At 41.0% G+C, this 23,091-nt stretch overlaps 1 protein-coding gene and 1 long non-coding RNA gene across 2 annotated transcripts; one reads left to right on the forward strand and one right to left on the reverse strand.

Annotated features, from left to right (window-relative positions):
- The first annotated feature begins 234 nt into the window (after window positions 1-234).
- Window positions 235-22,781, forward strand: gcn1 (GCN1 activator of EIF2AK4). The gene is made up of 57 exons (XM_085909612.1): window positions 235-363; window positions 1,056-1,158; window positions 1,252-1,315; window positions 1,404-1,535; window positions 1,695-1,803; window positions 2,118-2,216; window positions 2,306-2,440; window positions 2,521-2,698; window positions 2,772-2,846; window positions 2,927-3,055; window positions 3,239-3,289; window positions 3,365-3,463; window positions 3,630-3,803; window positions 3,904-4,056; window positions 4,157-4,249; window positions 4,339-4,414; window positions 5,277-5,436; window positions 5,522-5,711; window positions 5,807-5,931; window positions 6,157-6,335; window positions 6,419-6,512; window positions 6,585-6,698; window positions 6,773-6,971; window positions 7,056-7,208; window positions 7,861-8,039; window positions 8,141-8,221; window positions 9,335-9,478; window positions 9,666-9,790; window positions 10,007-10,196; window positions 10,286-10,356; window positions 10,477-10,642; window positions 10,768-10,962; window positions 11,286-11,532; window positions 11,879-12,000; window positions 12,133-12,247; window positions 12,339-12,518; window positions 13,075-13,295; window positions 13,379-13,447; window positions 13,523-13,661; window positions 13,745-13,941; window positions 14,528-14,670; window positions 14,760-14,877; window positions 15,012-15,227; window positions 15,325-15,489; window positions 15,579-15,740; window positions 15,869-15,961; window positions 16,036-16,179; window positions 16,242-16,511; window positions 16,591-16,704; window positions 17,007-17,237; window positions 17,329-17,522; window positions 18,276-18,390; window positions 19,112-19,208; window positions 19,460-19,608; window positions 20,430-20,540; window positions 21,535-21,756; window positions 21,833-22,781. The coding sequence occupies exons 1-57, from the start codon at window positions 244-246 to the stop codon at window positions 21,956-21,958; spliced, it is 8,115 nt and encodes a 2,704-aa protein (XP_085765738.1). The 5' UTR covers window positions 235-243; the 3' UTR covers window positions 21,959-22,781.
- LOC147057713 (uncharacterized) lies at window positions 11,882-19,577 on the reverse strand. The gene is made up of 3 exons (XR_015065827.1): window positions 19,436-19,577; window positions 19,066-19,219; window positions 11,882-17,058 (listed from the first exon to the last, which is right to left on the reverse strand). It is a non-coding gene; the product is annotated as an uncharacterized LOC147057713 (long non-coding RNA).
- Window positions 22,782-23,091: the final 310 nt, after the last annotated feature.

A 23,091-nucleotide genomic window follows, 5' to 3' on the forward strand; every position in this document is an offset into this window, starting at 1 on the left:
GATGAAAAAAGTTTTAAAAGGGTTTACCTTGGTTGTCTACTTTTTTTTTTTTTATTGTTGTATATCACAAATACTGGCTTTTGAACAGTATACTTTTTTGGGGAAAAAGTAAACTTTAAATAACATTTAATTGGAACCAAATATAAATCTAACTTGTCTCAGGATTGAAAAAAAACAAATCTGCTACATAGCTGGACTTGATGTAATAATAATGATCATGTCATCATCAAAATGTACGCAGAAATGCGTATACGCAATTTACAATCAAGTCGAGGAGCGACAACCAGAGCGAGCACTCAACCGGTAGTGACGTCACCGACTTCTTCCGCTGGTTGGACCGGCAACATGGCAGCGGACATGCAGGTATGTGTGTCTGGCTTTTTGTAACACGATTAACTATTTGACAATGAAATGTAATTCGTTCATCCGTCAAATTTGGTATAGTCCTAATACTTTTGTGTAATTTAGAAGAGTGTGTTAGCTCTCAAAGCGACACGTGGCCAGAATTTATTTAGCTTAATGGCTAATCGCAAAGTGCTACGTAGGCTGAGAATGCCTGGCTTATATCAACATCTGTCCTGCAAGTAACAATAGGCAATTACTGTCGGCGATGCAACCATATTTTTTTAAGAATAAAACAGACAACTGTATGAACAGGGCATTTAATAATAATAATTTTGGGAGCAGTATGTTAATTTCTAGACACAAGTTAGCTGACTGACTTGTATATGCACACACACCCTCCGTCTGTCAATTTTATTCAGTCGATTACGTAAAGTGTGTCCCCGTTATGTCAGAGCTTGGAATTATTTAGCCCCAACAAACGAGACGATGCAGAAATATGATTTTTTTCCCTTGAATTTCAATTACTTTGGCGATCACCAGTTGATTTCACACTCGGGGAGGAATTTAGCATGGACTTCCGTTTCTCCTTCCTGAAATGTGTAATATGCAGATGTACCTTTGTTATGTGAATTCGACTTTGCAAATGTACATCTACAAACATGTTTGATTTTCTAAAGCACAAGAAATGCTAAATGATATCTGTTCTCCAGGTTTCCGAGACGCTGAAGAAATTTGCTGTAAAAGTGACGACAGCTAGTGTGAAAGAGCGTAAGGAGATTTTCGGAGAGCTGAAACAATGTTTAAAGGGTAAAGGTGAGTCTGTGGGTGCTTGTTTATTACACATGTTGGTTGTAATAAAAACAGATCCAGTCACCGCTGATGATTTTGGGGTTCTATTTATTGCAGAATTACCAGAGCCTGCCATTAAAGGCCTTTGCAAGCTCTTCTGCCTCACTCCTCACAGATATAGGTAACCTTGTGGTCTTATAAAAGATATCTGCACTCTTGGTTTTAAATTTTTTTGTCTTTTCTGTTAAGCAATTGTTTGTATTTGTCAGGGATTCTGCATCCCGCCGAGAGATCCTCTCCGCCATTGCTCAGCTGGCTGAACGCCAACCTGACATTCTGGTAATGAGCCTCCTCCACTGCCTTCTCAACAGTGGGGTTGTCAGTAAAAATGGAGAGCCGGGGTATGTATTTCATGTAACTGTTTTTCATTGTGTGTTTGTGACAGAATTGCCACTTGTATTTTGTCGAGTTGTAGCAATGGATGTAATTCTTCAGATGTCAAAAATAATGGGTACCTGACATTAACTGAGTATTAATGATGGTCTGTTTGTTTCTTCCAGGAAAAGCACAGGCTCTGCTGCCTTCATTGGCCTATCTTGGACCTGCCTTTTAGTCCCTGCAGTCTTTTCTGCTCCGGAGAAGAGACAAGGCCCAACCTGGAATAAAATGGTAAGTAGTGTTATCTTTGTCATTTTTATACAGTTCAATTGCATATAACTTGTCAAAAATGCATTCCACATCCACTTGTGATAGGTAAAATCTGTGATTTTTCATATAGGTTTACCCCTTCAGCACTTTTTAGTACTTATTTAAAACATATTTGAACTTAATTAAAACCCGATTTCCAAAGTATTCTTTAGTGAAAGATAAACAGAGATGTAACAGTAGTTTACTGTAATTCTCTGAAAGGATTTGCCATTGTTACATCAACAGGCCAACGTAACTTTGTCACTTGAGTTTGTGAATTGGCTGTTGTCACTCAGGTTCACGTTCAGAGCCTGCTTGTGGCCGGGGTTGTAGGTGGAGCCAAATCTACTGCTCAGAAGTCAAGCCTGAAGAATCTCACTCATCTTTGTGAGGAAGTGAGTATAAAGGAGCCGGACGTCATCATTTTGTGCGACTTGTACAATCTGGCATCTGGAGAAATCTGACATTTTGGCTTCTTTCCTAGAATCCGGGTTTAGTTGAGCAGTACATCAGCACATTGTTGAGTCTGGACCCATGCTCTACCACCCTAGCCATGCTCGGTGTGTGTTTGGACTTCTGCACAGCTCACAAGGACAAAGCCACAATTGACAAGCATAAGGTGAGTTCTTGGCATCACACCACGAAGTGGAGATTCACTGCTTTCTGATAAAAAAAATCTTGACTCTTGTTGCTGTCCAGAGCGCCATGTTGGACCTGTACATAAAGTCGGTCCTTATGAGCAAGACAAAAACACATCAGCACATTTTGGACAAAAGTGGCTCCCTGTTGCGCCACGTCTCTCACTCTGAGTTCAAGGACTTGCTTCTTCCCAGCATTCAGAAAACAATGCTGCGAAGCCCGGAGAATGCCATGCAAGGTGGGTGTCATGAATAACCGCGGACTTATTCCTCAATTCCTAATGGAGTGTCTTCTAATTATTCTCTCATCAGCAATTTCCTGCCTTCTTTCTGCACTGACTATTGATCTCAGTCAGTATTCTATGGATATTGGAAAGGCTATATCAAGTAAGGAATTTGTACAATGGTCTGCTTAGGTGTATTTTATTCATGGAAAAAAACTAAGTTACCAGTATTTTTATTTTAAGGTCAATTGAAAGCCAACAATGCCCAACTTATGGAGGAAGCAATCCAGGCATTACAAAACTTGGCTAAACAGTGCAGTGACACCAATGCTGTACTGGACATTGTCACGCACCTTTTCAAAATTCTCGGAGGTGAAGTAATTATTTGCACTCTAGCCAATTTGCTACATTTGATGTAATAATAATAATCAATCACTTCCATTTTCTGAACCAGGTCATATATATATATATATATATATATATATATATATATATATATATATATATATATATTAATGATATTGTTTTAATGTTGCCACACGCTCATGCTTACAGGATCTGAAGGAAAGCTTACAGTCGTCACACAAAAGATGAGTGTTTTGTCAGGTATGAAACATCTTATGTCTTCTAAAGTGCAGAAGGGATGATTAAGTTGTGGTTTATTGAATTTTCTGATTTCAGGGATTGGCAGCTGCAGCCACCATGCAGGCTCAGGAAGCTCAAGCCAAACTCTGAGTTCTACAGTCACAGTGATGTTCATTCCCTTTTTGCAGCAGGAAGGTATCCTTGATCTTGTTGTAACTCTTCACTCCTCTTTTTCGCTCTGTATTAACTTAAGTGTGGTTGCTTAATCATCATCAGGAATTTGCAAAGACAATGCATGTATTGAAGCAGTTTGAAGGACTCATTTAAATCTCTTTTTTTTTTTGCTTCCCGCTCAATTTAGTTCACGAGGGCACCTTGGTGCATGGAGTGTCAGTGCTCTCCCAATGGAGCAGTCGCCTTACTGTGCAGATTCCTAGCGCTCTGCTAGCTTGGTTCCAGAAGGCATTCACCCTCAAAACCTCCACCTCTCTGGTTCGCCACGCCTACATCCAGGTCATGCTAGGGGCCTTCAAAGGTCAGTTCTCATAAGGCAAAAATCCTCTACAACGGTCCCCATATCACACTTATTTGCTTGCATTTCTTCATTATTCTCACAATATTTTCCCTCTTTTCAGGTGACACTCTAGCCCAGGCATCAGAACTTATACCCTTGCTGCTCCAAACAGTAGAAAAAGCTGCAACACAAAACACCCAGAATGCTCTGCTTTCTGAAGGTGTGGCAGCTTCGGTTCTTTTGAGTCGACTGTCCCTGCTTGAAACAGTGACTGGTAATGTTCACTTTTTTGTACCCACATCTTATTCATGGGAACTGGTTAAAAAAAAAAAAACAATTGGCTGTAGTATTAACTGTTGACACACTTTCTACAGAAACAAAATTTTCCAGCTTTTGGAACTTGATCTTGGATGACAAGAAACCACTCTTCACAACCGAGAAGTTCCTCTGCCAGGCCAATGATGAAAGTGAGGCAATTGTTATTGATTACTGTCAGTCATCCTGATTTTTAAATTCAATATGTGAAGCAATGTTTCTTTTGTTGGTTTGTTTTTAGCTCAGCTGACTGTGCTGCTGCTCTGTGAAAGACTTTTCTTGGATCATGCCCACAGGCTTAACACCACCAAAGCTCAGTGAGTTTATGTTCCATAGCATAACTAATGAGTCGTGCGTTGACTTTAAGTTCTACATGTGCTCAACCAGTGGTTCTCAAGTATGGTTACCCTGTGACCTGCATTTTTTTATTCGAAGTGGAGACCCACTTTTGTACAAGTTAAAAATATTAGCTACTATTAAAATATTCATTCTTCCGAACCGCTTATCCTTGGGAGCTTCATGCCAGCCAATTGCAGGGCAACATAGACAAACAACCAGCTGTTTTCACGCCTATGGACAATTTGGAGTGGTCAGTCGGCCTACCATGCATGTTTTTGGAATGTGGGAGGAAACGGGAGTTCCCAAAGGAAACCTACACAGGCACGGGGCAAACACGCAAACTCCACACAGGAAGGCCGGAGCCAGAATCAAACCCCACACCTCAAAATTGTGAGACAGTTATGCTAACCAGTGCTATACTGTGCCACCTTGTTAAAGAAATTACTTTTGAAAATTAGCACTAACATAGCAGTTGTCATAATTACAGTAAATACAGTATTTATATGGAAAAAATACAAATGTAAAACATTAAATAAAACGAAAAAAGTCGTGTGTAGTTACTGTCCTAAACCAAGGACCCTTTATAGTTTTTTGCTACCTGTACTTGTCCACGACTCGCCCATAATGGAACCTTAACCCAACACATGAAAAACACTGTGCTAAACATAAGAAAATATTCTGACAGTCAAGGGCAAATGCGTGTGTTGCCGTGTTTAACCTATGTTTAACTTATCCAAGCTAAAGTGCCACAACACAAATTACTACTTTTGTTTTTTGCATGCATGAACATGATTCTCAAAGAAAGACGTTCATCTTTGTTATATCTAACCACTCTTACAGGATGTATCACAGTGCCACTGTGGCAGTCCTGCTGTCTCAGAGCTGGCGTGTGAGGAAGCGGGCAAAACAGACAGTCAGAAAACTGCTTTCTTCACTGAGTGGCTCTAACTTTGCCCAGGGCCTTCTAGGCGAACTCCGAGCTGTCATCAACAAACACAAAGTATGGGCCACAAAACAGAATGACTTACCATATCTTGGTTCTGCTTCGATAAAAAGGTCTGAATTGCTTTTGGTTGTTTCATCAGGTTATGCCCCAGGATGTCTTGGTGTTAGAGTCTGGAGAGCTGACTGAGCTTGGTCGCAACTACATTCGTCCACGTGTGCTGCTGGATGCTCTGCACGTCATTTGCACCTCAGCCAGTCAATGGGGTGACCCTAATGAATTGGAGAACTTGGCTATGGAGATCCTCATTGTTGCTCATCATCCATCCCTAGGTACAAGGAGGAGCAATTTTGTGTTATTTACACAACTGCCCTATTTAAATGTTTCTTGTGATTTACATCCGGGCTATTCTGTGTGCATCTCTAAGTTGAGGCTCGCAGTGGTCTGTGGCCATCTCTGCTCTCGTCCATGAACATAAAAGCAGAAGAATTTATAGAAAATAATCTGGAGGCTATTCTGCCACATCTGTTGGAGGTCAACACTGATAACCAGGTGAAAACCCAATATTCCTAATAATACCCTGATTTTATTTCAGAAAAATAAAGAGTTATTGTTTAGAGTCAACACTGATAACCAGGTGAAAACCCAATATTCCTAATAATAGCCTGATTTTATTTCAGAAAAATAAAGAGTTATTGTTTAGAGTCCATAAATGCATAGCATTAATTCTTAAAAAAAAAAATATCCTTAAGAAAATTCTGATTTGTTTTTCCTCAGGCAGTGAAAAATGCTGTTGGTGCCCTCTGCGTGCTTTCTCCTGACAAGCTGCTACCTCGCGTAATCAGTCACGTAACAAAGGAGCTTTCCCAACCTGCTCTAGTTCTTGTCACCAAGGAGGAGTACGCTATTATGCAGACTCCCGAGGGGGAACTATATGATAACTCCATCATTGAGAGGTAAAAATAAAACCCAAAACATTCCAATAGGTTTGTCATGTCATTGGCCTGTGGTAGTTTAATGGCACACTTTTTTCCCACAGTGCACAGAAAGAGAACATCAAGAAAGGGAATATCAAGAAAGAGAACAAGGTCTACTCCTACAAGGAACAGATTTTTGGACTTGAGTTACAGGAGGTAATTTAAAACCAATTCTCTATGCTATTTTAATGACTATCTCTGGATCTAAATGTAATTTTGATTTCACAGGAGATTAAGAAGAAACGAGGCATCAAGGATGACGTGCAGCTCACCAGCAAACAGAAGGAAATGATTGAATTGCAACGTGTGAAAGAGCAATCTATTCGCAAAAGACTTCAAGGGGTAAGAAAACATTGTTACGTGACTTTGATTCTTCTAACCTTGTTGACTTTTGACATGGTTGTCATTTTGCCCAGCTCGATGAAGAGTTTCAAAGTGTGGTGGGTCTCCTAGCAGCTGCTCTAAAAGAGAGACCAGCTCAGATGACCAGAGAGCTACCATCAGTTCTCCAGGTTTTGTTGCCTCTGTTGCACTCACCTCTGACTGCTCCACGCATCCAGCAGATCTTCTTGGAGATCGGAGAGTACCTCATACCCCATCACCTCCATCATCTCGGTACCCGACCTGCTTCGTAGTTGTAGCCGTAGTCGCAGCTGTTCAATTTCAGACCACTGTATTGCAATGTATGCTTTTCTCAAGGTGCTCTTGTGGGACATGTGACTTTACGATTGCTGAAGCCTGAGTGTGAACTGGATGCAGCCTGGGAGCAGGAGGACCTGGACAAAGCAGTTACTCGCACTGTACATCTGCTACATGAGCACACTGTCCCTCAGAAAGCTGGCAAGACTAGTGGTAAGGAGAAGAGTCATCATTTTCTGTCAAATTCAAATCAGAAAGGGTTTTTAAATCCTCTTTTTGGCAAACACACATTTGTTTAATTTTAACATTTTTTTTTCATACAGTATTACCAAGATAAAACAAGTAAAATGTACTGTATCTTAGCCAATGAAATTGTCTACGAACAATTGTTTGCACTGCTAATTTGCGGCCTAAATTACATGCTTATAATGTGAATGAATTTTGAAGGCACAAAGAGATTTTCTACACAGTCCATATACCGTATTATTGCAAACACTCATCTGTAGAGGTGCAACAATGAATCGGCAATCAAAATAAATTAATCGAGAATGATTTTTGGATAATCGTTTGGATATATTTTTTTAAATATTTAAATTTGTCCAAATCCTTTGAGTTTGAGCTTGTCAAAATAAAATACTCTCCAATCTCGGTCACCCTCCATGAAAACAGGCAGATTATATTTGTGTTGAATCATAATAAAACATTTGCATTTATTTTGGAAAATAATGATGAGCATTTTTGGCTGTTTTCCAAGATGTTACAAACCAAAACGGTAACTGAATGAAAATACTTCATGGGATTTGTATCACTGACTGTGATTTGGGCCGTTCTATCTTTTTTATATATATATTTTTTTTTCTTCCAGGTGTGACACCACTACCTGCCCCTGCTTTTTGCTTCTGCTTTCCTTTCCTTAACGCCACTCTTAGGGAGTCCTCAGGCAGTACAGACGAGACAGAGAGCAGAATGACTAGATCTTTGCAAATCATTCATGAACATTGTCAGCTACGGGCTCAGACGGATGAGTCAACTGTTATAGATGAGGTACAGTTTGCTTTTCATACTGAAATTCAACACATCTTATTTGGTTGATCTTGCTTACAAATTTGGCAAGACTACTTAATATTTTTTTTTTACCTTCTCAGAATGGCCCTGAATTGCTTCCACGTGTTGACATGCTGATACTGCTGACCAGAATTATTTCCACTGCCACACCAAGACTTCAGGTAGGCTTAGCCAATTCAAGTAGTGTCCTTATGCCTGATTAGTGTACTCGGAGAGAGTTTACAAGTTAAAACTGAACTCTGCAGGATTTTGCCCCCAAATGCCTTTACAGTAGCCTTTCCATTTGACCGTTCATGAATCACCCATTTTATAAATAGCAGATTAACATTAGCTGTTTACAATGGGTAGTATTCTTGCAAGCCTTTGTAAAATAATGTTCACACTTGAATCGGGTTTGTACTTCCTGTGCTCTTTCTATGGATACGACACCATGCACCTTCTCGTGTTAGCTCACTGTCACGACCGGAAGCTATTATTTTTCCATAATGGAATCTATATTTGCTCAGAAGAGATTGTCCCCACCCACAATCTTTCAGAGTACATAAGTCTCAAACAAAAAAAAAACATGCACAGGAAGAAAAGAAAGTTTGCAATTTATTTTTCAGCCACAGGTGGCTGTAGCTATTAGAAACTCAATATAGTACTGCGGCTTGCTTTAGGCCAGTGGTTCTTAACCTTGTTGGAGGTACCAAACCCCATCAGTTTCATATGCGCAGTCACCGAACGCCTCGTTAGTGGAAAATATATTTGTTTTTAAATTCGACATAAATGCTTTTTTACTGGTGCACAAAATGAGCCGTGCATGAACATCATCTTGATCAAACAATGGATAAAATCACAACAAATTACATACTGACAAATCAAAATTTACACAATAAATCAGGTTTGTTCGGACCTCCTCAGTGGAGGCTCTGTCGAATCCCTGAGACCGACTCACCGAACCCCTAGGGTTTGATTGAACTCAGGTTAAGAATCACTGCTTTAGGCATAAACAGCAAGACGTTTTAATTTGAAGTCTTTGACTTCAAACAAAAATCTTTTAAACAAAATGATCACAAAACAGCCACTGAACAAAAAACAGTCTCTATATGAATGTAACATTTGTCGTACATGATTATAGTTGAGTTTATGTAAACCTTTGTGGACATGAGTTGTAATTTCTTCAATATTTTGAGCCAAATGTGATGATAGCATTCTTTTCTGTATCGATGTAGTTGTGGACTGTGCAGTATGAGGGGCAGTTGTTTGACAAGCAATTCCAACCTTTGTATTAGGTTTTGGCGTCTCAGTGTCTAACGGCACTTTGTAGCAGTGCTGGAGGAGGTGAGGGCTGCACAGTAGCAGAGCAGTCAGAGATAGATGTCCTGCTCAACGCCCTCCTTTCACCTTGCTTCTCGGTCCGTGATGCAGCTCTCAGAGTGAGTTTGAAATAACCCCATTCCATTTTAAGTTTGCTCTTTACCTTATTTCCTTGTGAAGAAGTTCAATTATTCACCAAAAAGCCCACAAGAATTGGACTAATGCTACACCGAATACAAACTAATCTTTATAGTTTGTCCTATTTGTTTGTTTGTTTTATTTTATTTTTCTGACGCCGTTGTGCAGGGACTGTCAGAGATGGAGTTTGCTTTGTCGACAGACCCCACAGAGCAAAGTGGATTGAGTTTGCTGCGCAGGCTCTGGGTCGCTAGGTTTGATGTTGAAGAAGAGGGACGGGCTTTTGCTGAAAAGTATGTACTCTGAGTTATCTGTGTCATTTTTCTGATTGTCTTTAGAATCCTGACGTTAATTATTTTTTTTTTTTGGTCATAGTATGATGCTACACGTGTTTACTAGAGAAAGCAGTCATTACTAAGTTTGTCAATTGCAGTAAAAACAAGTATTTCATTGTTTTAAGTGGGCAATTTTGTGAAAATAAAGATAAGCAATTCTTTTGGTCTTCTTAGAATGTGGGAGTCTCTTGATCTGGAGTTGGTCCCAGAGCTCTGCTCCCTACTCATTGGAGACATCACTCACCATGAAGAGGCTGTTCGTTCCGCTGCTGCTGAAGCACTGTCAAGTGCAGTTTCTCACTATAGAGAGCAATCTGCCCCTGTTCTTGGACAGCTAACGGAACTCTACCACAAAAAACTTTATGTAAGAGACTGCATACACTATACCAATGATCTAAACAAGACCAATAACCAAAGCAAACAAACATGTATTTATCCTCTTCTTTATTAAAGAGGCCACCCCCTGTGCTGGATACATTGGGCAGAATCGTCTCTGAATCTCCACCGGATCAATGGGAAGCAAGGTATGAGAGAAAAAAAAAAACATCTCACCATTGTATAGGTCCAATGTGGCGAAATCAAAAAGTTCAACTCGGTTCACTCATTCCTTTAGCACTAAGACTCTTTGTCTTTCATGGCTCTAGGTCTGGCATTGCTCTCACTTTGAACAAGCTGGCCCAGTACTTGGACAAATCACAGGTGACTCCCCTCTTCCTCTTCTTTGTTCCTGACGCTCTGAACGACCGTCACACTGAGGTGCGGCGCTGCATGTTGGAAGCAGCCCTCTCAGCCCTCAACACACATGGAAAGGTGATGCTCGCCTCTTTTTTTTTTTACCATTCCCTGTGGTTTTCAATGCATGTGATATCATACAATCATTTGTGTTTACATTTTCAAAAGTTCACAGGTCTCTCTGAATGTCATGTGTGTTATAGGACAATGTTAGCTCCCTGCTGCCAGTGTTTGAGGAATTTCTGAAGAATGCCCCCCAGGATGCCAGCTATGATGCTGTCCGTCAAAGTGTGGTCATTCTTATGGGCTCCTTGGCCAAACATCTGGATAAAGATGACCCAAAGGTCAAACCTATAGTGGCCAAGCTCATTACAGCGCTTTCTACACCAGCTCAACAGGTAAGAAACCTTGGCTAAAAACTCGATAGTTTTAATGATTATTATTCAAAAGACAAGTGAGGGTGAGACTTTTTACGTCACACAGATAACCTTTTATCCCACTGGAATGCGTTATGGTCATCAACAACTTGAAACAAAGAATGAATTGTGAACAAGTGTTGTTTTTGTTTTTTTTGTTCTTTGAAATGTTCACCAATTTTCAATCCATACTTTATAACACAAAACAACAGAAGAAAAAGATCAATTGCCATTGAATCTTTCAGACAATAAAAGAGTCATATTGTGTTCCTCGATATAACTGTTTTGCGGTCTTTGTTGCGTAGGTTCAAGAGTCAGTGGCCAGCTGTTTGCCTCCTCTAGTGCCTGCCATCAAAGAAGATGCGGCAGGGATTGTAAGGAATCTGCTGCAGCTACTGCTGGAGAGTGACAAGTATGCTGAGAGGAAGGGAGCCGCCTATGGGCTCGCCGGACTGGTCAAAGGGCTCGGTATCCTGGCTCTCAAGCAACAGGAGATCATGGCAACGCTGACTGATGCCATTCAGGACAAGAAAAACTTCAGACGGAGGGAAGGCGAGTAATCACTCACCAAAGAATTAAAGTCCCCTCAACCCCACTAAAACTCCATAAAGCACACAAGATTGTCTGTTAGTTTCTCTTTTTAGAAAATGGCAATCTTCAACATTTTACTTTTGTGCAATTTCTTCTGCTTTATCCATGTGTCATAAGTAGACTTGACACAATCTGGAAAAAAAATCTGATTTGAATAGAACACATGTATTCATTAACAAATAAGCAGAACTTTATTGTGGGGTTCATTGCCTCCAACAAATTTAATTTTGATTAATTTGTTTTTCTTTTAGTTAATTAATCGATTTGTGGTTGCACCCTTAGAATGTTAACGTTTGTTCTCTTCCAGGGGCACTTTTTGCGTTTGAGATGCTGTGCAACATGTTGGGCAAACTGTTTGAGCCATATGTTGTCCATGTGCTCCCACACCTCCTGCTCTGCTTTGGAGACGGAAATCAGTATGTAAGAGAGGTGAGCAAGAAAATCAATTCCTAATGTGGGTTTTTATGTTTTTATTTATTTATTTATTTTTAACATCAAATCAGTTTCACAAACAAATCCACAGAGTTTTGTGACTTAATGGTTCTTTCCTCACTGCACCAGGCTGCTGATGACTGTGCGAAGGCAGTGATGAGAAACTTGAGTGCACACGGTGTGAAACTAGTTCTACCTTCTCTGCTAGTGGCCCTCGAAGAAGAATCGTGGCGGACTAAAGCAGGTCTGCACAGACAACACACAAAAACAAGCCCTGAGTGTATTGAAACTATCTGCATTTTCCAACATCTAATCTTCCAATTGTGCTTTTCAAGGCTCTGTGGAGTTACTTGGCGCCATGGCTTTCTGTGCACCGAAGCAGTTATCTTCCTGTCTGCCGAGCATTGTCCCCAAACTGACCGAAGTGTTGACTGACTCTCATGTGAAGGTGCAAAAAGCTGGTCAACAGGCTCTAAGACAAATTGGCTCAGTCATCCGTAACCCTGAAATTCTCGGTAAGAAAGGGTGTTGTTGTTTCTAGATGATTTAGAATGCTCAACAGTTTACTAGGCTTGGCACATTACTTAACTGTTACTCTTTTGCTGTATCACATTAAGATAATTTATTTACTTCTGAGATAATACCCAACGCTGATTTATGTGTTTAGTCATGCAGTTCCATCTTGGAGCCGTTCAGTGTGGAGTTTAAGTGTGCTCACCAAGGATAAAGGACACTTTTGGGTTCTTTGGTTTCAATCAAAAACTTCTCTCAAATGAATTTCCCCTAACTTCCTTTAGCCAAAGCCCAGTGCTCTTTCAAGTTCAGCATCTGGTCCCAAGGTGTGCCACTTGGTGGCTTCCTGGTCCAGAAAAATGCCTTAAAAACTCCCAACATTTCACAGTACAAGTGCTTATAAAACGTAAAAGTACTGTCCTGAGTGTCCCCTGATGGTGACAATTTTTTTGTTGAGGTCTCCCATCTCTCGAGGTTGATAGGTAGAACTGCCAGCTGTCAGTGGTATGTTGTAACATCTCATTCATAATGACTTTTCATTTATAATCCCTTTCCCAGCTATAACGCCCATCCTACTGGATGCTCTTACTGATCCATCCCAAAGAACGCAAACATGTCTTCAAACTCTTCTGGACACCAAGTTTGTACACTTCATTGATGCCCCCTCCCTGGCCTTGATCATGCCTATCGTCCAGAGAGCCTTCCAGGATCGTTCCACTGACACTCGCAAAATGGCTGCTCAGATTATTGGCAATATGTACTCCCTTACCGACCAGAAGGTATTGTTTGCCGCTATAGAATTTAAGCTTGTCTGCATCATATTCTATGGACCAATCTGTGGAATGTTTATGTTGGGTAATAGGATCTGTCACCGTACCTGCCAAGTGTCATTCCTGGACTGAAAACATCTTTATTGGACCCAGTGCCTGAGGTGGGATTGATGAACAACAAAAAACAGCAGTGTATGTGTGTGTTTGAAACTGATGCTGTAGCTGCTTCTCTTCAGGTGCGTACAGTGTCAGCCAAAGCCCTTGGAGCCATGGTAAAGGGAATGGGTGAATCCTGCTTTGACGACCTTCTGCCCTGGCTCATGGAGACGCTGGCCTCTGAGCAGAGCTCAGTAGATCGTTCTGGGGCAGCCCAAGGTCACTAACATTGCTTAGCATTTTTGTCGTTCCAAATCAAACAAATCAAATTGCTGACAGAGTTCCATTTCTGGTGTATTCAGGACTGGCTGAAGTGATGGCCGGGCTTGGAGTCGAGAAGCTGGACAAATTGATGCCAGATGTGGTGCAGACAGCTAGTAAAGTGGATATAGCCTCCCATGTCAGAGATGGCTACATCATGATGTTCATCTACCTGCCTCTCACATTTGGAGACAAATTCACTCCCTATGTCGGGCCCATCATCCCCTGTATTCTAAAGGTAATTGCTCCTCTGGTTGAAATGTTGAGATTGGTTATCACATTATTCTAGTTGTGTGATGACTACAGTTGGGCATAGAGTGTGAAAAATCGATTGAAACCAGGACTAACATTCTGGTTCTGCTGGAATCGTTCTCATTTCAAAAATCTAGTTCCTCCTTTCGGTGCCTTGTCCGTCAACCCAAAGAAGAACCCACCTTAATTTAATTAAGTGCCCACACATGCACACAGCTCCCATCAAAAGCGTGGCTTAATTTTGTTCAAGTAAATGACGAGTCATCCTAGCACAACACTTATTGATGTTGTGCAAAAGAGATTTTCTCGACATGTCGAAGTTAATGAAATCCCATGTCTGAAAAAAACCCAATAGGAATTACCCAATCACCTGCAATATACACAGTTAATACAATAATCATCTAGTCCTTTTTAATTCTGCAATGCCATCTGTAAAACCTTTATTCCTTAACCTCACTATATGCCTGTATATAGATTTTTTTTTTTTAATGCAAATACAGATTCGGTCATTGCACAATACTTTTAGAGTTTTATTTGACTAGATTGTCTTCACTTTTGTGATGATTCACTAGGCTCTGGCTGATGAAAATGAATATGTGAGAGACACTGCGCTACGAGCTGGCCAGTGTATCATCAGCATGTATGCAGAGACTGCAATTGCACTTTTGCTTCCTGAACTAGAGCAGGGGCTGTTTGATGACCTCTGGAGAATCAGGTCAGCAAGACTTTCTCTCAATGAAGTATTAAAAGATTGGGTAGACGTAGCTTGAATAACTGCACGCCCATGTTTGTGTTGCTTTACAGGTTCAGTTCTGTCCAGCTGCTTGGAGATCTGCTATTCCATATCTCTGGCGTGACAGGAAAGATGACCACAGAGACTGCATCAGAGGATGACAATTTTGGAACTGCCGCATCAAATAGAGTATGAACATGTATTTTAACCAGAAAATTACTTCTGATAGCATCAGCGTATCCTAGTGTGTTGTGCATCAAAATCTCTATCTTTTAACATTTGATGTTTTTGCCAGTGGCTAACTTGAATTGTCACACTTCTAGGCCATCATTTCAGCACTCGGCGCTGAGCGGCGTAACCGGGTTCTTTCCGGCCTCTATATGGGACGTTCGGATACCCAGCTGGTAGTTCGCCAGGCATCTCTTCACGTGTGGAAGATAGTTGTGACCAACACACCGCGAACCCTTCGAGAAATCCTCCCGACCCTCTTCAGCCTCCTGCTCGGCTTCTTGGCCTCCACCTGCCCTGACAAGAGAACTGTATGTACCAGATGGTTATTTACCCTTTTTTTTTTCCACCCAAAAAACACCTCCTGATTATTATTATTTTTTAATCACTGCATGTGTGTGCTTTCAGATCGCTGCCCGGACACTGGGTGATCTAGTGAGAAAGCTGGGTGAGAAGATTCTTCCAGAGATTATTCCCATTCTGGAACAGGGTCTGCGTTCTGACAAGAGTGATGAAAGGCAGGGCGTCTGCATTGGCCTCAGTGAGATCATGAAGTCCACCAGCAAAGATGCCGTCAGTCATACAAATAAATGCATTTTCCTCATCATGAGTGAAGCAGATCATCACTAATAAATCACCAAACGTATGGTATTCTTCCATAGGTCCTGGTCTTCTCCGAGTCTCTGGTCCCCACTGTAAGGAAGGCTCTGTGCGACCCACTGGAAGAAGTCAGAGAGGCTGCAGCCAAAACATTTGAGCAGCTCCATGTAACCATTGGTCACCAGGCGCTGGATGACATCCTGCCTACTCTGCTGAAACAACTTGTAAGTTTGAAAAAGATGGAAACATTCTATGCAACATTAACAGTAGACATGCCATGGGCTGTTTTGTTTGTGTATTGTGGGTCCCCCCCCCCCACCTCAACTCAAGCTGTGCTCAATCATTTTCTCAGGATGACGAGGACACAGCAGAGTTTGCTTTGGATGGCTTGAAACAAGTCATGGCAGTGAAGAGTCGATCGGTGCTGCCCTATTTGGTGCCAAAGGTAGCGGTTGATGACAACAATCGCCATAAGAAGTGGAATAATGTGACTAATGAAACCAAATCCTGTTTTCCCAGCTGACCGCTCCTCCTGTCAACACTCGTGTGTTGGCCTTCCTGTCAGCCGTGGCTGGTGATGCCCTGACCCGACACCTCGGCGTCATTCTCCCTGCCCTTCTCGCCTCACTTAAAGGAAAACTAGGAACAGAGGATGAACCTCAGGTAATCTATCTGCTGATGCTGTTGCTTTTTTTTACGTTGCTGATGAATGTTATTTGCATCAGGAATTATGCAGTTGTCAAACAGTGATCCTCTCCGTGGACGATGAAGTGGGCCAACGCATCATAATCGATGATCTGTTGGAGGCAACTCGAAACTCAGACGCTGGCCTCAGACAGGCCGCTGTTACCATCCTCAATGCCTACTTTGCCCGTACCCGCCTGGATTATACAGCTCATACACGCAACCTGCTGTCAGGCCTCATCCACCTCCTTAATGACACCAACACAGAGGTTCTGTCTCAGAGTTGGGACACAATCAACTCCATCACTAAGGTGCGTTCATGTGAAGGGTTGTTTCCAATATATTCTGCTTTTGGAGTCATGAACTGACTGGGTTTTTTTTTCTCCCAAGAAACTGGACGCAAGCAGCCAGCTGGCTCTAATTGATGACCTTCATCGAGACATTAGATCAGCAGCCGCTGATGTAAAAGGTCAACACCTACCTGGTTTCTGTCTGCCCAAAAAGGTAAGACTGTTTCTAGTTCACAATCACTGGTTAAGTAGATTACATGATTGGCGTTGAAAATATAGATGCACTCCCCCAATGCAATTCTCCATAGCTATTGTCGAGAGCAGTTTCTCCCAATCTTCATTGAGCCAAGCCATATAGAATAGTATATGAATAAAAAAAATCCAAATACAGACATATTTAGAAAGCATTCTGAAACAAATTGTGGATTCCAGAGAACATTTTCATTTTTATCACTACAGAAATACATTGAAATGTGGAAAATAGAACCTACTCACACTCATCTTTGTGCTTTCCAGGGTGTTACTTGCATCCTGCCTGTCTTGAGAGAAGGCGTCCTTACCGGTAGCCCTGAGCAGAAGGAAGAAGCAGCCAAAGCCTTAGGAGGAGTTATTAAATTGACATCCCCCGAAGCGCTGCGGCCCTCTGTGGTCAACATCACTGGCCCCCTGATTCGTATCTTGGGTGACCGCTTTGCCTGGACAGTGAAGACAGCTCTGTTGGAGACTCTTACTCTTCTGCTGGCAAAGGTCTGTTAAAAAGTTCTCTTCTTCAATGTCAACATTTCTTAGAGATGGAGATGCAAAGTTTCACTCGCGCATGTGATGTTGCACCTTGCAGGTGGGTATTGCTCTGAAGCCCTTCCTGCCACAGCTGCAGACCACCTTCCTAAAGGCCCTGCAAGATTCGAGCCGTGCGGTGAGGTTGAGGGCCGCTGAAGCTCTTGGCCAACTGGTTTCCATCCACACCAAGGTTGACCCACTTTTTACAGAGCAACTCGCTGCCATTCGCAACGCAGAGGACTCTGGAGTCAGGTGGGTGCACTCGTTGGAGATCACGGTTACCTAAGTATTCATTGATCTCTATGTGACGATAAGTTCTGACTGAGAAATTTGTTTGCTTCCAAGTTACTGTACATGTGATTATGCATTATTGTACTTCACCAGGATACTTTGTATGTGTGGTATAGTAATTCACCCTGTCTGCTCAAGAGCATTTTTGTGTTTCATTATTATGTTCATAAGAATACTTGGGATCTCAACATGAGGTGACTGTCATTTTTGTAGAAAATGAAGGGTAAATGAGTTCCCTAGCTTCACCACTAGGTGGCACAGCTACACTGTCGCCGGCTGTTATGTAATTATAGGTTCTGTAGCTTTTTTGTTTTTTAATCATTGCAACAACAAAAAGGACAAAATGGCACATGGAAAGTGTAATCACAGTCACTGTAGCTTGTCAAGCCACGGCACGTTTTACTTAATTCCATTGGTCAACAGCAAATTTAAATCAGCGCTGTGTGGACACATGTATTTACATATGTATATGTGTACATGTTTATATGTACATATGCATATACGCATGTACATGTTATATGTATATATGATGTTGTATGTATATGTATTTTCTAGTGGGATTACTATTTAGTCTGTAAATTTCTTTGCATGTTTTATGGCACAATGGCACTGCATTTAATTTCTCACACACAAATACAAGTATTACCAGCAGTGTGTGATTATATTGTTTTGGTGTTATGTTTTACATTTGTTATAACACTTTGTCTTTGACAGGGAGACAATGCTACAAGCGCTAAGGTTCGTCATTCAAGGGGCTGGGTCAAAGGTGGACCCAAACATCCGCAAGAACATCACCACCACATTACTAGGCATGCTGGGACATGACGAGGTATGACATTTGGAGTGCGTAACTTGAAACATTTAACAAGGATGAGAAGATTTCCTTGAGTGAAAAGCCTTTGCCTTCGAATGTAACAATTCATTTAAAGTGTAACTGTCAAAGCTTTCTCAAACTGTGTTTTGTGGCATTAGTATTTTTCCTGTGAGCACTGTGATGAGGCAGACTGTGGTAGACAATGTGGTTTGAAACAAAGGTGGTTTTAAGCAAATAGGGCAGCAGTCTCAACTTGGCCTTAGAAACTGCAGGATTGAGGCGGCTGTGGCTCAGGCAGTAGAGTGGGTCGTTTCTTAACCGGGGGGTTGGCGGTTCTGTCACAGTCACATGTCGTTGTGTCCTTGGGCAAGACACTTAACACACCTTGCCTCCAGGTCACCATTGTAAATAGGAAAATGTTCTCAATTGGCTTACTTGGTAAAACATTGAATTAGATAAAAAAATTAATTAAAGGGTTGCTATTCAAGTCTCAAAGAAATTTGAAGTAGTTGATGCATGGCACGCAAGGCCTGGACCTCAACAAAGGGCCACGTCACTTTGACGTATCTTCGTGCATGCCAGCATATGTATGTGGTGTGCAACAAAAATATATTGAAGATTGAATACAAGTTCCTTTTGAATCATTTATTTAAGCATAATGCATTGTTTGATTAAAAAAGAAGTCAATACCTTCTTGTTTCTGTCCGTCTGCTCTTGTCTGCGTTTGCACAAATAGGATGCCACTCGGATGGCTTCAGCTGGCTGTATTGGTGAGCTCTGCCCTTTTCTGTCAGAGGAGGAGCTGAAGAGTGTGTTGCTTCAGCACGTCTTGGGTTAGTATCTGCTGGAAAAGGCAAAGTTTGTCACAAAGTTGGGATTTTTAGTTTCTTAAAAAACTCATTTGTGAAGAGCAAATTGCAAGTATGCAGGGGTTCACTGTATGGTGAAGTGATACATCTCAATTTAGAGATAGACTTCTTTGTTTGTGAGGGAGTGGACCTTGTCTGTGGTATTCTCTAGTCTATATTATTAGTAATATGGTGTATGAAAAAACTAATACCTGTTTTTTTTTTTCCGGCTGCAGCTGACATGTCAGGAGTCGACTGGATGGTGCGTCATGGTCGTAGCTTGGCGCTAGCCATAGCTGTCAAGTGTGCGCCTGAGAAGCTGTGCGGGAAGGAATACTGCGACACCGTGATGGAAACCGTTTTGAACAACGCCACTGCTGATAGGGTGAGCAGAAAGTTTGCTGCCTGTTTGTTTACCAGACCTTTGCTCTTAGCTTACTGCTGTTCAAAATGTCCTTTTCCCCCCTGTTAGTTTCTTTAAATAAATAAATAAGAATGAAAAATATTATTTACAACCACGGTTATAATAGTTTCAGATTTTTCATAGTTAGTTTTTATTTCTGCTTGATTTTTGTCTTTTGTTCTTTTCATAAATTCAGTTCAATCCAATTAGTTTTTAGAGTGGATAACTAAACTGTGGACATGTGAAGGCCTTTGAGACACTTTTGTGATTTGTGATTAAGGGCTATATTAATAAATTTGACTTGACTTCACATTAATGAAGATAATGAAGACCTTTGTGATACCTTTGTGATTAAGGGCTATATAAATAAATTTGACTTAAATAATGAAGATAAATTGAGCAAATTGGTACTAGTAGCCCTTAGCATTATCTCGTACCCAACATGTAGTTTCAAAAAGGTGGTTGACCCCTGCCTTAAACGGTGTTCATTTTGAGTCTAAAAGTATTTTATTTTCAGGAAACGTTTTACAGCCATGGGAAAAGAGAAAATCTTAACTACAGTCCTTATGTTGTCATAATGGGATTGGGGATTGCAATTGTTTCCCCTATTATGCATGTTTTGTTTCATCTGCATATTATACTTGTGCTTTTTGTTGTTTCGATATTTCCATAATTTTTGTATCATGTAAAGCTTTAATATTTGATCATGTATTGATATATAGAAAATTATCTTGGGTGTTAATAACATTCTATACCACCAGTGTAGTGTATGAGTGGATTATTTGATCTGGTTCCTCTTGCAGATCCCCATTGCTAGCAGTGGGATAAGAGGAATGGGATTCCTGATGCGATATCAGCTCGGGGTGGACGGAGGCAGTAATGTTTCCCAGCGCTTCATCACACAATTTGTCAAGGTTTGTTGTGCCGTACATAATCGGTCAGGAATTTATATATAATTCCGTTTCTTTAGGCTGGATGCTGCAATGTTTTCAAATGACTTTGATTTCCATATGAATCTGATCTCAATCCAGAAAAAGAAAGAAGCCGTTTAGTGTAAACTTGAAGAGTCTTGAAATGGGGAATTTTGCAAAGCATTTTCAGAATATACTATACGATATATTTGATTACATTTTATTTGTTTTTGTCTTTATGCTATATGCATATTGTGCCCCTTTTCTCACTTGAGTTGGTATACCATTTGACCAAGCCTTGCCACAAAAGCCAAGAATCCATGAGTAATTAATGCCCCATCAGGCTTTTAAAATTGGATATGGAAGGCCCAAGATGATGGCAAATGACTACTTTGTTTGAAACGAAGCATCCCAACTCACTTTGAATTTTTTTTCCTTGGCATCAAGCTGTCACTAAATGGCACCAAAGTTATACTGTTATTGCTTGGGCCTGAGCACAAACACTGCATATAGGTGAGTTTTTCTGTAAATAGCAGAGGATAGGTGAAATAATGGGAGTATGTCACTTTACTCGAATGCCTCATCATACTGAGAAACTACAGTCTCTACATAATTTGTAGAAATAAGAATCACCACCATAGAAGCTAAGCCTAATGTGAATTTTCAACCATAGCAGGACCCCAACTCAAGATTTGAACCTATAGACCTGTTTAGTCAATAACCCTTTCAGACAAACCTCTACACTTGTGGAATCTTAAATTATTGACCCTCCATATTGTACAATGCAAGTTCTAAGAAGAGATTGTGTGTGCTGTGCCATCTTTACTTAGCACATCTGTACGTTTCCCAAGTTATGAACACGTTCTAAAATTCCTTAATAAACCTGCTGGATTACCATAGCATGTATGGATTGTCAATAACAACGAATTAGAGGTTTGAAATGTGTAGTAGGATTGTAGTGTTCCTTGTGACACCTGCTGTCTGTTTGACCTCGCAGTGTCTTCAGAACCAGTCCAGTGACATCAGGCTGGTATCAGAACGGGTGCTGTGGTGGGTCTTCAAAGAGCCCGCGGCACCCACCATGGAGGCGAATCACATTAAGGCCCTGCTGAAAACTCTGTTGGACAACACCAAAGACAAGAACACCAGCGTCAGAGCTCAGAGCGAGCACACCATCGTCAACCTACTACGACTCCGCCAGGGAGAGGAATGCATGCAGGTCAGACCACTGACGCTCAATATGGTGCAAGTAGTTGACCCAAGAAGTCACTCCTGTTGTTCATTGTGCGTTTCAGACGATTACAGCAATTCTGGACTCCGCAAGTAACGACCTTCTTTCAGAGTGTCATCGCCGTTCTTTGAAGAAGATTGCCAGTCAGCAAGACTCCAATGAAGAGATAGATGATACCATACTCGTGTGATCGAACAGACTGAGCTATTTAATAATGTCAGCCAAAAAATGGATCGATTAATGTGATCTCCATTGTATTCTATGAGCGCTCCACACGCGATCACCCGCTCATGCTGCTTTGTTTTCCAGCACAGAAACTCAGGGTACTTGCCAGCTGACAAAAAAAAAAAAAAAAAAGCAAGACCAGACCTGTATTTCACCCAGTCAACTTTTTCACTGCCCCTTTTCAATGCAGATTCACAATTTGAGAACACAATTATGCAATTACATCAATTTCAGCATGAATTCAATGTTTTTGTCTCCCCCCCAACTTTCAGATGATGTTTTCGGATTTAGCAGACTCTAAATTTATGTAGTTTTGGTAATAGTTGCACTGGATTACTGAGAAGTATTTTCCAGTCTAATCTGGCAGTGTTTTACAGGGATTTATACAAAAGCTGCATTTGAGTGTGCCACAAGTTCCTGTGCTGAGAAACAACTACTGGTTGGTATTACAATCCCAAATCCCCCTTCCAACAAATCTTACTTAATTGTTTTAAAGGAATTTAAACCCTAAATAAAAAACTTTTAAGTTATCACTTTTTTCTGTTTTTTTTATGACAGTGAGGCCAATTCCTTTGCAAATTTTCACATTTGTTCTCCTACCGTTTTTACTCAAATGATTTGTGATGCCACTGTGATGGCATGTTTGCGCAGATTCTTTGTGTAGTTGATTGATTTCGTCTAAGAGATTTGGGGGAGGGGAGTCTCTACGGCAGCAGATTTTTACCCCATTGATGTGGCTGTAAAAAGGAAAAACACAATAAAATTGTAAAGAAAAAAAAACTTGATTGAGTGAATTATTTGAATGCATTTTTACACAAGGCCATGATAGGGTTTTTTGTGGTCTTTGATAACTTTATTCTGGCATTTGGTATTAGTGTGAAAATGACCATTTACAATGTGTTGAACACATTTGTTTTCCCAATATTCCATGTTTACAACTTTGTGGACACAATTGCACATTGTACCGTTCCAACATGGCCTAACATGTATGGTTAGGTGAAAATTAGGAACTTTAGAGTTGACCTCAAACCCCATCACGCACCCTTCAGCACGAAGTAGAAGAGAGATAGTGAGGTGCGCTGCAGGTGTTAACAAAAA

Source organism: Syngnathus leptorhynchus, chromosome 4 (assembly GCF_054491065.1).
Source record: "Syngnathus leptorhynchus isolate UIUO chromosome 4, UIUO_Slep, whole genome shotgun sequence".
Taxonomy (NCBI): Eukaryota; Metazoa; Chordata; class Actinopteri; order Syngnathiformes; family Syngnathidae; genus Syngnathus; species Syngnathus leptorhynchus.

Excerpts from the sequence above, each read along its gene's own strand:
- gcn1 (XM_085909612.1), top strand. The coding sequence starts at position 244 with ATGCGTATACGCAATTTACAATCAAGTCGAGGAGCGACAACCAGAGCG. Across the intron at positions 3,290-3,364 it reads AAAGATGAGTGTTTTGTCAG|GGATTGGCAGCTGCAGCCAC; the intron begins GTATGAAACATC and ends TTCTGATTTCAG. Across the intron at positions 20,541-21,534 it reads TCATCACACAATTTGTCAAG|TGTCTTCAGAACCAGTCCAG; the intron begins GTTTGTTGTGCC and ends TTGACCTCGCAG.